Source organism: Lutra lutra, chromosome 13, assembly GCF_902655055.1.
Source record: "Lutra lutra chromosome 13, mLutLut1.2, whole genome shotgun sequence".
Lineage (NCBI taxonomy): Eukaryota > Metazoa > Chordata > Mammalia > Carnivora > Mustelidae > Lutra > Lutra lutra.
Window position 1 is genome coordinate 89,059,737 of NC_062290.1, and position 16,568 is coordinate 89,076,304.

Sequence of the window (16,568 nt, forward strand, 5' to 3'; positions counted from 1 at the left end):
TGCCTAGGACAGGTCAGTTCCACCTGTCTGTTCCTTGGGCCAGCCGGCACCTTCCTGTGCGTCCCAGGCTGGGGCCCTCTGTCCTCCTCCAGCACCAGCTTATGGGGCTGAGTCTGGGCCGGTTTCCACCCTGGCTCCCTTCTCCTCCACCCGCTGCCCTGGGTTGTCTGAGTGGGTGTGGTGTTGGGGCTGGGTGCTTGGCTACCAGGGCTCCTCTGGAAATCTCTGCCCTTTAGTGGCTGGGTGACCTTAACCTCTCTGAGCTGGTTTCCACATCTGCAAAATGGAGGAAGCCAGAGGCTCTACACATCTCCACCGACAAATTTCTCCTTTATTAATCACCTTGCATGTTACTGTTATACAACCATCAACGTGGTTCAGGAATCAAGCTGAGTGGAAGCGAGCGATTCAGGGCTCTCGGGCCACATCACCCAAAAGAGCACAGCAGCACCCCGGGAAGACGGCACTGCCAGGCAGGGTGGGCCGAGTCGAGGCCTTGGGTTTCCCTTACCGTCACACCCTGCACTCTGGCCTCAGCCTCAGGGAGGCCTGGAGACCCCTGGCTCTAGAGAGTCCTGTCTCTAGATCCTCGGGAGCCTGGGGATCGGGGTACAGACACCGGCCCAGCAGCGTAGAGGGCAGGGGGCTGGCTAGAGCTGAGCTAGCAAGAAAGGGACTTGCCAGTCTGCTCCCCTGGCGAGGGACAGGCTCTTCTGGTTCCTTTCCCTGTAGGTGGGCTCATGGGTGACGCGCCGGGCACCTGGGCCTTCCGTCCTACTCAGCCTTGGAGCTCAGACCAGGCCCCGGGCCCCAGTGCAGGCTGGGGATGAGCCAAGGAAGGTACTGGCTCACGCCCGCAGGCCCTGCGTGATCAGATGCGCAGGGTCTGGGGTGCGGGGGAGCAAGGGAGCGGAACCCCGGTGGGCGGCCCACTGCCGGGGTCGGCTGGGCTGTGACACCGGCAGGCCTGAGCACCGGAGGCTCAGAGCTTGGCTCGGGGGTGCCTCTGCAGCAGAGCGCGCATGTCCAGGAGCGCCTTCTCCAGGTAGTGCGCCAGGCGGGCGGCGTTGGTCTCCGCGCAGCTGTTGTAGGCCGACACGGAGAAGTTGATGTGCGCCTCCATGGGGTTGTAGCAGATGCCGTAGCCATCGGGGACCACGGGCCCGAAGAACATGACACAGTCCGTCTTGGCAGGGACCTGGAGACAGCACAGGACTGAGGCTTTTGTCCCACCCCATGGGCTCGCCTCCAGCCCCGCGGGGGCACCAGCCAGCCTTTCTGCATCTCCGCTCGCACTGTACTCTGCCCGAGATGCCCCCTCCTCTTCCCCAGTGGATGCTTTACTTCTCCAACTCCTTGGGGTGCAGTTCTGGAGTCGGGTCTCTATGGAGCCTTCCTTGCCATTCCCAAGGGAGCTTTAAGGGCTCCTTTCTTGACCCTCCCCTGAACCCCAGCACTCCCTGGCGGGAGGAGAGTGGGGGGGGTGGAGGTGGGAGAGTGGGAGGGGCATCAATGTCCCCATCCCTGTGCTTCCAGCCTACTGTGTGAGCCCTCAGGGACAGGGATGGGGATGTGTCCCTGTTGTGTCCCAGTGCCCGGCACTGGATGGCAGGACTCAGACGTTCCTTTGTGTCTGAACAGTGAATGGATGAAGTCGATTCTCCCATGCGGGGGGGAACTCGGACTCCTTCTCAGCCTCCCTGAGCTGCAGCACAGCCCCCTGACCCCGGCTCTTCCACTGGAACTCAGTTGCTTTGGCAGTGGACATGGGGTGCCCTCTAAGGGTCACGCCACTATAAAGGTCTGACCATGCTCTGGACCTTGGCTCTATTCAGGATAGCCTTTGCCCAGCTCCAGCGAGGGTCTGTCCTGTCCCATCCCAGGGCACCTAGGGCAGTGGCAGGGGCCTGGAGGGCAGGAACATCCAGATGGTTCTGGGGCAGTGGCCCACCTGGCTGGTGGAAAGGTTGAAGTGCATGGCGATGGCATAGGAGGTGTCCATGAAGATGTCGGGCATGCTCACCAGGTCCTCAATGGCCTGTAGCTTCAGGCCCAGCAGGTGCCGGTCGAAGGCCTCCCCCCGGATGGCCTGTGAGAGGGGGAGTTGTCAGGCACAGCGGCTGCAGGCCCAGGGGGTGCCCATGACCTTCCTCAAAAGCCTAGAGCAGCAGCGCCTCTTCCCTGCAGTGGTCCCTTGGACTCATGAGAACAGAGGGTCCAGGCAGGACAGCCCTCACTTTACAGATGGGGAAACTAAGACCCAGGGATGTGCCCAGAGAGGGGCAGGGCAGGATTTAAGAACACAGGCCTATAGCTGGGTGTCCTGGCCCCATTCTGGCTATGGGACCTTGGCAGTTCCCCTCCATCCTGGAGGCTCAGTGTGTTCATCTATAAAATGGGGGTGGTCACTGAATTTCCCTTTACAGGGTGTCACTGAGACCGAAATGAACCTCTGTGTGGCACGTGGGCAGAGCCTGGCACACAAGGTGCTCAGAGGTGGATGGGAACCCAGGCTTCCACCCCCTTGACTGCCACTCAAGCTGTCAGAGGGCAGGACGGGTGCTGTTGGCCAGACCCTGCAAACCCTCAGTGTCCTGGGCTCCGGGGCCATCGAGGAGAGAGCATGACGCCAAGATTCGGAGGTTAACCCGGGACCAACAAAGTCACTGGCCTCAGCCTCGGTTTCTCCAACTTTAAAAGGGGGATATTCAGCCTGGCTCCAGGTGCCCCAAGGGTCTCAAGGTTTGGGGAGGAGGGGTTCATGGTAAGGGTGAGCAGCTCTGGAGATCCGGGAAAAGAGGTCATGCGGTCACGGTCACCTGGTCGGTATAGGCTCGGTGTGCCTGCACGGCCTTCCGCAGCAGCTCCACCTTCTGCTGGTCCTAGGGGGTAGGGAGTTGAAGTACAAGTTCCTTGCCTGTCGCGGGCCGTCCACACCCCAGCAGTGCACTTCCCAGCCAGCACTGGTGTCCGCGCCCCCTGAGAGTAGGAACTGGAACTACTGCCTTTCTCCTACATCCTCCCCCGAGGCCTGAGCCCCAGGGCAGATGCTGGCTGCAGAGCAGTTCCTCTTGGTGTCTGACCGCAGGGAAGCTCAGGGCCAAATTCGTGACTCCAACCCCTAGTAGATTTCCAGGGCCCACCAGAGGGTCGGAAGGCAGTAGGTGCTAGATCGATGTGGAATGAGAGAACGTACAGGAGAGGAGGCCAGCTTGCCCACCCTTACCGCAGACCTCTTACCGACACACTGGGGTCATCCATGGCTTTGACGAAGGCCAGTGAGTCCACGGAGGCGGAGCGGATGGTGTCTGTGCGCCCCAGGTGAAACATCCGCAGGGAGGCGCTCTCGTACGTGGCGCATGCTTGTTTGTAGATCCTGGGTGGGAGAGGGGGCTGAGCACCCCCGCGGGCAGGCTGCCCAGCCTCCACCCACCCCCCACCAGCCAGGCCTCAAGCCTCCTCCACGGGCAGGATGCGGGCAGGGCACACCTGTAGTAGGCCAGCTGTAGTGCCATCTGGACAAAGGCATCCGGGCTCAGCTTCTCTGACTTGGGGAAGTCTTTCCCAAAGTGGTGGAACACCATGACCACGACGTCCAGGTCCTGGATCATGCTGCGGGGGGTGGGGGGGTGGGAGGGAGGTGGGTGAAGGGCAGTGACGGTCCAAGAGCACTCTGTCACAGCCCTGTAGGATGACAGCCGCAAACAGGAGCCTGGCAGGCCCCGGGGCCCCGGGCCTTTAACCTAACATAAGACCCCCATGCCTGGTGCTTACATGCTGAGGTTCTGCTTGGCCTTCTCAATGTCACTCTTGATCTCAGGGGTGATGTTGAACCGCAGCTTCTTGGGCATGGGCAAGGGCACCATGGGGGACCGCACGAGCTCGGGTTTCTTCCTGCATGGGACATGGGGGCCTCGGGAGCCTGGGTCCGTACCTGGGCCTGGGGTGAGGGGCATGGGTCCCCAAGGCTGGAGGGAGCCAGCCTAGGGAGACCCTGGGTTTGCTCCTTAGAAAATTGCCTTCACTCCAGTTTCCAGGGGCCTGCAGAGGGCAAGGGACTTGTCCGAGGTCCCGTAGCTGGGAAGTGGCAGAGCCACAGCGCAAACCCAGGCGTGACAGGCTCCAAGCCCAGGCCTGCCCTCCTCTGGCTTCCTTTGAAGAAACAGATTCCCAGGCACAAGGGAGAATGGCATTCCCCCATGTGTGTCACCGGTCACCAGAAGCTGGGGAACTGGGTGGAGGGTGGGACAAGCATGCTCACGTGAACTCAATGACGTGGTCCACAAGGGCGATGATGGGGGGCCCCTCTGCCGCCGCATGCTCATAAACAAGCCCACAGGAGCCGTCTTCGGCCACAATGAACTATGGAGGGGAGCGGGGACCCGTCAAGCCCGGGGCCCTGGGGCCACTCTGTGCTGGCTGGGGCCGTGGGAAGCGCCTCTCTGAAGCCATCTCAGGGCTTAGGCTGACTTATTACTGTCATTAGTAACAGCTGACGCTCAGCAGGGGCCTCAGGCCCATTCCAGGCCACAGCAAGCAAGCCCGTCCCATACTCATACACCTCACTGAGTCCCTGCAGTGCCCTCCCCGGGAATTGTCTTAAAGGTGCAGAGAAGGAAAGTCACGGCCAAGGCCATGCTGCTCTGCCAGGCCCCACAGCCCAGGCTCCCTCTGATGTGCTGAAGGGGTGACAGCGGTTTCTTGGCCAGGCCCAGTAATGATAGGCTGACCTTCCAGTAATTACAGCCACATCCCCCTGCTGGCTTCCCGCCTGCTTTACGAGCTGGGAGGCGAGGGACGCCCAGGCGAGGGGCCGGAAGTCCTGGGGCTGCAGTGGGCCAAGCCTGGGTGGGCGTCCTGGGCAGGGAGTCCCAGCCCCGCCGGGGCCTCACCTGCAGTGTCTTGTCGAACCAGCGGTTGCCACTGTTGAGCTTGCCTCCGCCCCCGTGCAGCATCTGGCCAGCCACGTGGCTGCGGTACACGTCGTCGGAAACCCGAGGCATGGGGGCGTCCAGGCACAACGTGAAAATGCTCTTCTGGATGGAGCGAACGGATTCCCGGTTCACCTTGTCTGTGGAGGCAGGCGGGAGGGGGGCGGGATGGGGCTGAACGTTAGGCCCCAGGGAGGCCTTGGAGGCTTCTAGAGCATTTGCCTAGTGCCACGTGTGGGCGTCAGGGCCCCGCAGCCCCCTCGCACCCCATGAGGCAGGGCCCGATACCGGACCGATGTTAGAAACGAGGAAACACAGGGGTACCCGGCTGGCTTGACTCCTGATCTCAGGGTTGTGAGTTTGAGCCCCAGGTTGGGTGTAGAGATTACCAACAAAATAAAAATAAACTTAAAAAAAAAAAAAAAAGGAGGAGGGGGCACCCGGGTGGCTTAGTCAGCGAAGCCCCCAACTCTTGATTTTGGCTCAGGCCAGGATATCAGGGTCATGAGGTCTGAGATGGAGCCCCAGGGCTCAGCGGGGAGTCTGCTTGTCCCTCTCCTTCCCCCCGCCCCTCCCCCCACTCTTGTGCAAAACTAAATAAAATCTCCAAAAAGGAAAAAAAAAAAAAAAAAAAAAAGAAAAAAAAGGCACAGAAGCCCCAGATCATGTGGAGGGTCAGTGTGGCTCAGGGGGCCAGCACAGGGGTCTGGCTCCGGGGATGATGCCCCTGACCCACACAGGATTGGAAAGAACATGGAGGCAGAGGTGGGGTCCGCAGCCAGACAACCTGGACTTTACCATAACTTTGCAACTTAATAGAGGGAAACTAAACCCATCCAAGCCTCCTGGTCTGTGAAACGGGCCAACAACAGCCGCTCTGACTTGAGCGCATTCAGTGAGAATGGTGGGGGGGCCTCTCCTCCTTCTTCCACCCCCACCCAGGGGCACCTTTGATGAGGGTGCTGTATGCCTTGGCCCAGGAGTTGCGGTGGTTGGAGGTAAGGATGCCCACGGGCTCTTTGTTGGTTTGCAGGGACGAGTTCCAGATCTTCTCCAGTTGCACGAAGATCTGATCTGACGTCAGGGGTGTCCCATCGCTGTGGTACACGTCCAGCTCAAAAAACTATCCAGGCACAGGCAAGTGGAGAGAAGGGAGGTGGGTGGGGTGCGGGGTGGGGGTAGGTTTCAGACCGGCCACAGTCACCTCCCACCCTTGTCCTCCTCCTGACCTTGGCCGCCCAGATGTCACAGCTAGTGGCGGCCCAGGCCCCACCTAGGGGTGAAGTCAGGTCACAGGTATGAGAGGGGAGGAGGACCTTGCCTGGCTCTCCCCCAGGCTGGGTGGGACCACAGGCTCCTCCTGGCTGCCCTCAGGCTGGGCTTGTGGGGGTGAGGAGGCGGTGGAGACACCCAGGTTCCTGTGGGCCTGTGGGCATGGGCAGCGGGGAAGCTGATTTTCGGCCCTGCCCCCCTCCTCCCCTGCAGCAGTCTGGGAGCCCACCCACTTGGTAGTTGTGGACGACAGTGATGTGCATGGGTGGCTTCTTGGTCTTGCTGAAGCTGATGACCGTGTCCTGCTTGGGGCCCGGCACGCGGCAGGAGGACAGGATCTGATAGTACTGGTTCATGCACAGCGGCTTACCCCCCAGGTACTCCACGGGCAGGGTCTCGCTGCAGGTGGGTGGGGGCAGAGGGACAGTAAGGGGTCCACCAAGCAAGTAAGCGGAGATGAGGACAACACCGACAGGGAGCTGCTGCTAGGCATGGCCGAGAAGGGGTCTCACCCAAGTGGCGTCCTGACCTCTACTCGGTAGGAGCCGGGGGTGCGTCAGGGACTGGCCTGCTGTCAGGAGGCCTCTACTCCACCCTGGGTGGGCCCTGCTGGGTCGCCCTGTAAACCCCTTTCCCTCTCTAGGCTCTGGTTTGCCACAGAACAGATGAGAGGGTGAGTCTGCCTCTGGGGTCCTCTCTGGCTGGCTGGGACACCAATTCCAGGGGTCTGTAGGGACCGTGTCACCAGGCAGTGGTCTCTGCAGCTGGAGCAGAGGACCTAGCATCCCAATCCCCACACTTTTGTCTCCCCAACCCCTACAGAGTCTGGGCCAACAGGAAGTGAAAGCCAGGAGCTCTGGGCCAGCTCAGCACGGGTCTGGTCATTGGACTTGCCCCGGCCCAGGCTGGGGTGGCTGTGGCAATAAGGTGGGCGGGACAGGGGCGGGCTGCTCACTTGTCAACCATGGCCTTGAAATCCAACACGCCCTCGATGAATTTGGCAGCGAACCTGGGGGGACCAATGAGAGATCAGAAGCTGTGTGGACTCCTTGCGGGAGGTCCCTGATCAGGGACACCCGTGGGGTGAAGGGAGGGGCCTGGTCAAGGGAGGAGACAGATTGCTTCACTCCTGATTCACTGCTTGCTGTAAGCCTGAAGGAGTTCAAGTGCAAAACCAGTGCTTGAGTCCCGGCTTGCCTTTCTGAGCCAACCTTCTCTTATCTCTAGGAGGAGGGCTCCTAGAGGGCCCAGGGAGATGCTTCGACCAAGCCCTGGCAGGATGTAGGTGTAATGAATGAATTATTGCTGGTTTACTGGTCAGTTTTGGTGGATTCTACCCACAAAGGGCCTGAACCACAGCCTGGAGCCTGGAAGGTCACCCGTCCCTGAAGCATCAGTTAGAGAGGGACCTGGGACCTTGCAGGACAGGGAGTATGAATGGGAGGGCAGTGGCTCAGGGTATCTCCTCTGATAGGTAACTTCCTGTTTGAGGGCCTCTGGGTCTCCTAGGCCACCTCTCTCAACCTGATCTTCCTCCTTGGATGGTCTGGGCCACGCCAATCATGCCTGACCCCTGGGCTGCCCCTGGCTGCCAACATGGGGACTGGGGACTGAAATCTGAGTCAGAACTCTTGGGGTGCCCTGGCCTCTTTAAGAGAAGCCGGCGGTAGCCCCGAGTGGCTGGTCCTTGGGCAGGAGATCCCTGTCACTGGTATTTTTATCCCTGGTAGTCTGGGCACAGGGGCCAGCGCAAGTGACGTGGCTGAATGTGGAAAAGGGAACTGTGTATAAAGGTCACCCCTGTGGCCAGCTGGACAGAGGGCGGGGGTGAGGTGTCAGAACCAGGGTGAGGGACAGCCTCAGGTTTAGAGGGAGGGAGGGGACATGGTCCACTGTGCAGTGACCCGTTATGACGCTTCAGAACCCGGAAGACCCTGCTTTCTGGCCCAGATCAGCCAATCCTGAAAGGTGCTCTTGGGCAAGTCCTTTCATCTGTAAAAGAGGGACGATACTCCGGACTTCATAAGGCTACGTGTGCGGATGGAAGACAATGACTAGGACTGGGGCCCTGCACTCTCCGGGGGGTTGGACATCAGGGCCCTGGACATGCCCGGAGCCCTGTCCCAGCCATAGCCACTCACCGGAGCTGTCCCTGCAGGTCCACAAAGTCCTGTTTGGGCAGGGCCACACCGGGGCTGGAGTAGATGACCAGGGGCTGGCGGTACTGGAGGTAGGCTGTTTTGAGCCACCATTCGGACAGCTGGGCAAAGGACCAGAGCCTGTGAGGCGTGGGAGGGGACCTGGCTGGGTCCCTCCTACCCCCTCTATAGAGTGCAGATCCTCACAGTGAATGCTCAGATCCAGAGCCCCCTCCCTGCGCCCTTCAGCCCACCAGCAGCACCCCATCATTTCCCCCTCGCCTGAGGCAATCAGCGTTAGCAAGAGAAGTCAGACAATACTGCCAAGCCAAAGATTCCAGAGAGAAGGACGGGGCAGAAAATTGGTGGGTAGAGGTGGGGTGAGGGGAGGAGGCAGAAGTGGGAATCATCTTCCTTTCTCTTACACCTTTTTTTTTTTTTTTTAGATTTTATTTAACAGAAAGAGCACAAGCAGGGGGAGCAGCAGGCAAAGCGAGAGGGAGAAGCAGGCTCCCCGTGGAGCAGGGAGCCCGACACAGGGCTCGATTCCAGGAGCCCGGGATCATGACCTGAGCTGAAGGCAGAAACTATGCCGACTGACCCACCTAGGCGTCCCTCTTACACACTTTTGGTCAATGATTTTACTACTTTCAGAAGGAAAAATATATATATATGCCAGGTGGACAAAAAAGGGAAAAAGGAAAAAAATGCTATAAAGTCTGACAATCGTGTTTTTGACCGTCCCGGGTAGACACTATCCAGGAAGCCAAGAGCAGAAGGGCACAGTGCAGTGTAGCCCTTGGGACTCTGGTCCTCCCTGGCCTGGGTTCTGTTGGTGTCAGACCAGGGTGCAGACACTCTCTTGGGTCTCAAGGTCAGGGCCATCTGCGGAAAGCTCCCTGCGAGGGTGAATCACACTGCCCTAGTGCCCAGACGTGGGTGCTACACCCTGTGTCTCCACCTGGTGGTCTGTCCTTGGCTCAAGGGGCGTGGCTTCCATCAGGTGAGCAGTCCCTCTGGGGACCCGACACAGACAGGGTATTGAAGGCTCCTGTCCCCAGGCTGTGCAGACTGCCACTGCCCATCATCCTTGAGACTTACGTGCTGACTGTCATACACGCTCACTCCGCCCCTGCAAGCAAATGCCTGAAACCCCTCTCTGGCCCGTCTCTCCACCCCAGGGGCCCTCCCACCTCCACTGTGTTTCCTCTCCCCTCTCAAACAGCAGTGGGACCTGCCTCTTCACCACTCGGGTTCTGCTTGGGGAACTGCTGGCCTGTAGCACCAGGCCATCAGCTGCGGACCCCTGCCAAGGGGGTGAGGGAAGACCACACGCCCACGTGCCAGTGGGCAACGGCAGTCTGCTGACTTGTGGCCTGAGGACAGCGCTCCTGGTCAGCCAGACCCCTCTGTGGAGCTCGGAGCCTCCCTGAGAGCGGCTGTGTGGCTCTGGGCTTCCCATCTACCTCTCTGGGCCTCAGCCTCCTCATCTATAGATCAGGGAGGGGCAGACAGGAATTCCCTCCCCTTGGGGACAGCTGGGTCACCCTCCAGCCAGAGGCCCCCACTCCACCAGGGATCTCAGGGCTTCTGACCAGAGCTGGGAAATAAGGGCAGATCTTACAGATGTGGGCATTACCCCGCTGAGAATCTGCTGGGCACGAGGGTCCTGTGAGTGCAGAAAGGGATACCCTTACCCCTTCAGCTAGAAGCTTCTATGGGAAGGAGTAACGGGCTAAAAATGTTGGGAAACTGCCAGACCGCAGACTCCCTAAGCGCCTGCCAAAGCTCAGGACGTGCCACCCGCCAGCTGATGACTCCCACCTGCTGGGTGCAGACCGTACCCCTCCACCTGCTGCACTAAGAGCGTCTCCCACCTGATCTGGCCAAAACCCAGCTCTGTTTCTCTCCCACAAACCTGCTGCCCCCTCGGCCTTTCCTGTCCTGGCTGGTCTCCCTCTTCCCTCTCCCTACGCGGTTGCTTTAGGTCAGGACAGCTGCCCCAACAAGGGCCCCTGGTAGCGCTTCCAGAACATACACCAGGCAGACAGAACTGAATCACCCGCCCTCTCCCTGCCGGTGTCCTCCTTGTGGTGCTGGCACCCGTCTCATCCCGTGGCTCCCACCCCCACGCCCGCTTCCTTCCCAGCAGATAGGGTGGTCCTTCCCCACTGTGTCAAGAGGTGGCAGACAATACTGCCAAGAGCCAAGATTCAGGGCATAGAAAAAGCGCACGGAGCATCCGTGTGGACCCATTTTCACGAGCTGCGCACACCTGCGTGACAGATGGGGACAAGGAACGGGGGGAGGGGGGGGTCTGGTCTGTCACTGAGCAGCACCAATGCCCTGCCTGGAGCCACCCTGCAGCCCCTCTGACTGAGCTCAAGTCCGGCTTCCTTCCTCTGATGCTCACCCCCCCGACCCCAGCTCCAGGCCATCGCGCTACATTCCAACCTCTGTTGCTGAACATGCTGGACTCTTGCTAGGTTCTTCCCACCTTCGCCCCGGTTGTCTCGGTCTCAGATCCGACACTACCTCCTCTCTGCCCATGCAGAACAAAGACACTGCCCTTCTCCCCCCTCCCTTTTCTCTCCCGGCCAATTTCAGTGCCGGAAAGAAACTCATCCACTCACCTGTGTGCTGTCTCATCACCTCGCATCCCACCCTCCTTGAATGTGAGCCCCAAGGGACCACAGCCCGTACCCTCGCTCACTCAGGGCCTGGCCTAGTGCGAGGCACAGAGGAAGCACTCAAGAAAGTCTGTGGCACAGAAGAATGTGCCAGAAATTCTGCGGGAGGCCACCAGCAGGCCACAGCAAGGGATCCTCTCCCACCCTGAGCCTCCGAGAGGGCCCCGTTCTCAGAACTCACCCAGTTCTCTGTCTTCCTGGCCCGGCGCTCCAGCCCCTTCTGCAGGCGCTCCCCCACACCCCCTGCCGCCTGAAACTCTTCCACCAGCTGCTTGGTCTGGGCCCACTCCTCCTCGCTCACGATGGGCTGCAGTGCCTTGAGGTAACGGTCCAGGGACTGGTGGAGCGCGGGCACGGGCAGCCGGGGCAGCGAATCCTGGTGGGCCTTGAAGCGGCCGGAGACCTTCACCAGCGACGAGGGTTTGAGGAAGCCCAGAGGCTTCACCTGCAGGCAGCAGAACATCTTGCTCACCCTCTCACCGGCTCTGGGAGGCCCTGACAGCCCCAAAGCTAGGGTCCCGGGCACTTATGTGCCGATCCCTAGGGTCAGAGCCAGCCTCTTGGGTGGTGCCTGCTTGGCTACCCAGCCCTCAAACTGTAGGTGTCTCCACCTCTCCGGGGCCTGGAGATGCAGGCAGGGAGAGGGGCGGGAGGTGTGGCCACTGATCCCCGGTGAGGCTCCTAGGAACCAAGTCAGGATGAATGGCACTTGTTGGGGGTGGCGGAGCTGAGCGTGACCTCTCACCTGTCTGGATGCAACAAGGCCCCGCCTTCTTCACCCTGGCATGACGGCCGGCCAGCAAGCCGTGGGGCGACTGCTCCCGCCCAGGGGGCCCCCACCTCCTTTTCTCCCACCCTTGCCACACTGGGAAATAAGAGGCAAAAAGAAAAAGTCAGAAAGAGCCGGCAGATGACAGCACCGCTGGGTGAGGGCCAGGCCTTGGTATTTATCTGTCTGTGGGTTGGGGACAGAGGCAGCATAGGTGCAGCGCTGGGGCAAGCAAGAGCTGAATGGCCTGACAGGTGGGTGAGAGGTGGCAGAGAGAGAAAGTTTGGGAGACTTTGGTGGTAGACAGAATGAGAGAGAGGAGATCCGAGGCTGTGGACAGCAGTGGGTAGGCAAGTGGCAGAGGATCGTTCCATACCTTCTCCTTCTGCTGCCCGTCCTCCATGGCAGGACTGAGGTTCTGAGCCCTGTCTGTCTGACTTGGGCTGGGCCTCTAAGCCTAACTGTGCTACCCAGTGGGCGAGCAGAACCTAGCAAGAGACAGCCACTTGCCCGGGCTGGAAAGAGAAGACAAGAGCCAAGATTCAGCGGGGAGGCAGAGGGGGCAGTGCCAAAGGCTTCGGTGGCTAGGGTGGCATCTTGGGTGGTGGCTGTGGCAGGCACCTTCCCCAGCGGCCAGAAGTGGAGGATTAGGGAGCAGGTGAAGGGGCCGGCAGTAGGCATCCGAGTAGGAGGAAACCTGGAATGTGTTTTCTCTTCTCCGGGTGGGCCTGGTGCCAGGAGGAATTAAAAAATCCACCTGCTGGAATCTGCACAGGTCTGTTTAATGATGGGAAACTTGGCTGGAGGCAGAAGCCGCCTGGCTACTGAGGTTATACCACAACTCAGAAATCAGTCCTGTAAATTGGGGTTGGTACAAGAGGGCAGATGCTGGGAAAGGGCCATTACGTGGACAGTGGCTGCTAAGAGCTCATCCCGTCTTCCTCCAGGACTCCTGGAGCCCTTCTGAGCCTCCCTTCCACCAAAGCCTGTTTCTCTTGAGCTGTGGTTCACTCAGCTGGGGGCCAAGAGTGAAGGACTTCGGCCACAAAAAAATAAACTCAAGGAGGAGACTGGTTTTGGGATTCTGCTTGATTCGAGTTTCCAGATCTGGGGAATTCTGGCCAAGTCTCTCCTTACCTCAGTTTCCCAAGCAGTAAACTGATCAGGCCACCCAGTGGGTCCTGGAGGATGACCTAGAAGCTGTCTGTGAGACGAGGGCACCACTCGGGTGTCAGTGGCAAGGGTGACATGGAGCCTTAGGGTTCTGGGAGATCTGGAAGAGCCTTTTGGACAGCGGATGGGTACATTGCGCCTTCCGGGCTAGGTAGCGTCTGCTTGGGAACATCCTTCTTGGCATAGTCAGAAGGAGATACAAGCAGAGATATGCTTGGAGTAGAGAGGAAAGGAAGTCGTATCAGAGGGGCAGCATTTCTTGCTGCCCTGTGGGGAGGATTCTGGGGTAGACATGGACAAGCTGCGGGGGAGGGACTGGTGGAGACAAAGGGTATGGGGCTGCCACCTGCTGCCTCTTGCCAGTTCAGAGGACCTTCAGAGCAGCCCAGCTTGAGGCCTCCACGTGCATTTCTCCGGCCACACAAAATTCTCCAAGGGCCATTTGATAAGCCCAAGGAGACGGACCAACTGGATGTGGTTGGAGAAGTGGCAAGGCCTGGGCGTAAATGGCTCAGGCTGAGCATGCAACAGGTGTGTAAGTCAGGAAATAACCGGGGAGAGACTGCCGGTCTCTCCGCCTCTTGGCTCGGAGTCAAGGGGTGGAGGTGCTGCCTGAAGCCAGGGTCCTCGCTATCTTTCCTGGGTGGCTGGAATTTAGAGCCACACGATGTGGGTTCGATCGGATCTCTGACCTTGAGCCTCAGTCTCCTCCTCTGCCAAGCAAGGTTAGTCCACCTGCCGATCCCACCCCAGCAGCTGTTGGCCGGGCAGGACAGTAGCCACGGGCCGCGTCGCTTCCAAGGCCCGTTTCTCCATTCCCGCGCGGCTGCGTGTCTGGCTGGCCCGACTCTCGGCCCGCCCGCCCCTTCCAGGGCCCGTCCATCCGGGTTCCTCCCCGCACTCACCACGGTCCTGGCCGCGAAAGCCAACATCGCCGCGGCTCGCCCGCGGACACACAGTCCGCTCGGTCCTCCGCACTGAGCAAAGTCCGCGCCGCTGCCTCCGCCGCCGCCGTTGGTGGGTCCCCGTTAGTGCCTCCGGGCCAAGGTCGCCGCGTCACCGCCACCGGCCGGTAGAGGCGGCCCGGCGCCCACCCACCCGGTGGGCCCGGCGGGCTGCGGGCTGGGGACCCCCGGGAGGAGGATTCTCGGGGCGGGGCCACCAGCCGGTTGCGGGCCCTGGCCGCAAGCTGCGAGCGCGGGGCGGGACCACAGCGTGGGGCGGGGCTGCACGGGGGCGGGGCCGAGGGCGCGCTTAGTGGTCGCGAGACCCCGCGAGGCAGTGGAGCCCAGGAAGAGGGGCAAAAGAGATCCCTGTCCAGCTCGCCGTCTCCCACCTCCAAATGCTCTCTAAGCTGTTAGAGACAGTAGCGTGCACCCCTCTCAGTCCGCTTGGTGTCCTTGAGCGCTACTCTCAGAACGGCAGGAAAACACGACCATGTCAATAAGGGAACGGCCTCTAATGTGCCTCGGGACAGGGTCAAAGATGACAGGTGGGACGCGCCCCGCACAAGCATGGCTGCCGCGCTCCCGCGGCCGGGCGCCCGCTAGCCGGTAGGGAGGCGAGCCTGCCGTTGGCGCGCATGCTCCCAGCTGCCCCGAACCAACATGGCGGCCGGCTCCCCGTGAGCGCCGCAGCCGCGAGCCGGCCGTTGCTGGGCATGCTCCTTGCGTGCCCCGCACCAGCATGGCGGTCGTCTTCAGGGGGGTGACTTTAATTCTCGGTTTTCGGTTATAGCCGGCTGGTGCTCCTTTATTTTCAGAAAGCTCTGAGCGCCTGGTGAAGCCGGGGAAAGGGAAGGGGTGCGGGGGTGAAAGGTGAGAGGGGACTGCAGGCATCCGGGCCGGCTCCTGGCGGGAGGAAGATGGCTGAGGGCGAGCGGCAGTCGCCGTCAGGTAGGACGGGCCGGGCCCTACAGGGGTCGGGTAGGGGCGCGGGGGCGGGGAAGGGGTGTGGTGTGGGGGGCTCGGCAGCGGGGGAGGGGGCGGGTCGGGAGGTGGAGGAACTCCAGTGGCAGGAGCTGCTGGGCGGGGAGGAGGACGTGTTGGGGGGATCTGGGGAGCGGACCCGGGGCTGCGAAGGGGTGGCGGGTGGGGCGCAACACCTGAACCTGGGGAGCCGGGGCTGCCCGAGGGACCGGTGGGCAGCGCCGTGGCCAGAAGGGGAGGCCTTTTCCGCATCTGGGCTGTGCGTGCTGAAGTCAGCTCTTGAGCTGCTGGGGAAGCTGCCAGGGATGGGGGCGACAGTGATTCCTGTGGCTGCCTTCTTTATTAGCCCCTGCTCCCGGGGTGAGGGGAGCTGCTCTGTGGGCCTGGGCCTGCCTCCACCCGGTTTCCAGACTCCTCCGCGCCCTGCCCACCCTCATCCACCTCCCCTCTCTCCCTCCTGGAGGCGGGGCTGTGCAGTTTGTTTCCGTGGCTGAACATGTACTGAGAGAAACTGCCCTTGGTTGTGTAAACCACTAATTTAAAAAAGCTGGTTGTGCAAGATGAGTCTCTCCGGCATCACGATCTGTAACTTTTATTTACACTGTGGCCTGGCTTTAGTTCATCTCAAATAACTGGGAAGTACTAGGGAAAGGATCTTGCAGAGAGACCCATTTCCTGGAGGAGGGGAAGGCTGTTTGCTGACGCGCACCTCCCCGCACCCGAGCTAGGAAGGACTTACCGCAGATAATTTTAAAATTCTGACAGGGCCAGTAGGTTGGCCAAACACAGCTAATGTTTTGAACGCATTGGATATTCCTTCTAACTGTCTTGCATTTGGGGATCTGGAGAGGTCTCAGGAAGGAGACAGTATGAAGATCAAAAAAAGCATTTCCCTCTTCCCCCATCAAATAGATGAACAAAGAGCTGGGTACGGTCTCTTATGGCATCTGAAACCAGACATTTACTTCATTTAGTACAAAACTTCTGTGCCTGTGCCCTCAGATGTTCTGGTATTGCCTGTGAGAGATAGAAGCCAACCAGAATTCTCAGTGAGATGAATGTGTTTCCAGAGTTGGGTGGCTGGGGAGAGAGCCCATGCACTGAAAAAGATGAAGGCTCAGGGAGGATATCTAAGGCTGGAGAGAGCCAGGTGCCAGGAGGTGGTCCTTCTTTGAAGTTTGAAACAGGACATTTTGGAACAAGTAGAAAGAACTACTTCACTCAGACAGTGTAGTGATGAAAACCTTGGATTTTAGAGTTGTACAGACGTGGCTCTGCCTGGCAGATCCCATTCTCTGAGCCTTGCTTATCTCTGAAAATGGGGCTGTGGCTCTGCCTGGCAGATCCCATTCTCTGAGCCTTGCTTATCTCTGAAAATGGGGCTGTTAAATACCTTCTCCACAGAGTTGTAGTGTATGTTCCATAGACGATGAGGGCAAAACATGGGGCATTGGGGGACAGGGATAGTCAGGAAATGTTGATTGCTGTTGTCCTTTTAAAAGGTGGTACAGGTTGAACATGTAGATTGGTTCTCAAATGACGGATGATATTACATTATGCTTTTGTTGGGGGGGAGGTTAGGGAACATTTCTAAAACTCTAGATATTTCCATCTTATACTGTGAGTTTATAGGGTATCCATTGGCACCTTTGTCAGAGATAGAGTCT

General features: G+C 59.8%; 2 protein-coding genes across 6 annotated transcripts in view; one reads left to right on the plus strand and one right to left on the minus strand.

The window, feature by feature from the left end:
- Positions 1-311: 311 nt before the first annotated feature.
- On the minus strand, positions 312-14,122 carry CRAT (carnitine O-acetyltransferase). Of its 2 annotated transcripts, XM_047699061.1 has the most exons (15): positions 13,879-14,122; positions 12,177-12,315; positions 11,213-11,476; positions 8,345-8,463; positions 7,159-7,212; positions 6,437-6,602; positions 5,880-6,054; positions 4,893-5,071; positions 4,262-4,362; positions 3,775-3,894; positions 3,490-3,612; positions 3,241-3,376; positions 2,820-2,882; positions 1,952-2,089; positions 312-1,198 (listed from the first exon to the last, which is right to left on the minus strand). In XM_047699061.1, the coding sequence occupies exons 2-15, from the start codon at positions 12,201-12,203 to the stop codon at positions 983-985; spliced, it is 1,881 nt and encodes a 626-aa protein (XP_047555017.1). In that variant the 5' UTR covers positions 12,204-12,315; positions 13,879-14,122; the 3' UTR covers positions 312-982. The 2 variants fall into 2 exon arrangements, with proteins under 2 accessions (XP_047555017.1, XP_047555016.1); XM_047699060.1 differs by lacking the exon at positions 12,177-12,315 and having other exon boundaries at positions 13,879-14,121.
- PTPA (protein phosphatase 2 phosphatase activator) overlaps positions 11,845-16,568 on the plus strand; it is a 32,383-nt gene continuing 27,659 nt past the window's right edge. The window contains exon 1 of one of the 4 annotated variants that reach the window (XM_047699065.1): positions 11,845-11,957. In XM_047699065.1, coding sequence (XP_047555021.1) covers positions 11,942-11,957 — 16 coding nt within the window. In that variant the 5' untranslated portion in view covers positions 11,845-11,941. Of the gene's footprint in view, positions 11,958-13,565; positions 13,699-14,260; positions 14,466-14,554; positions 14,869-16,568 lie in introns of those variants that run through there. The other 3 variants (XM_047699066.1, XM_047699062.1, XM_047699064.1) reach the window with 3 other exon arrangements.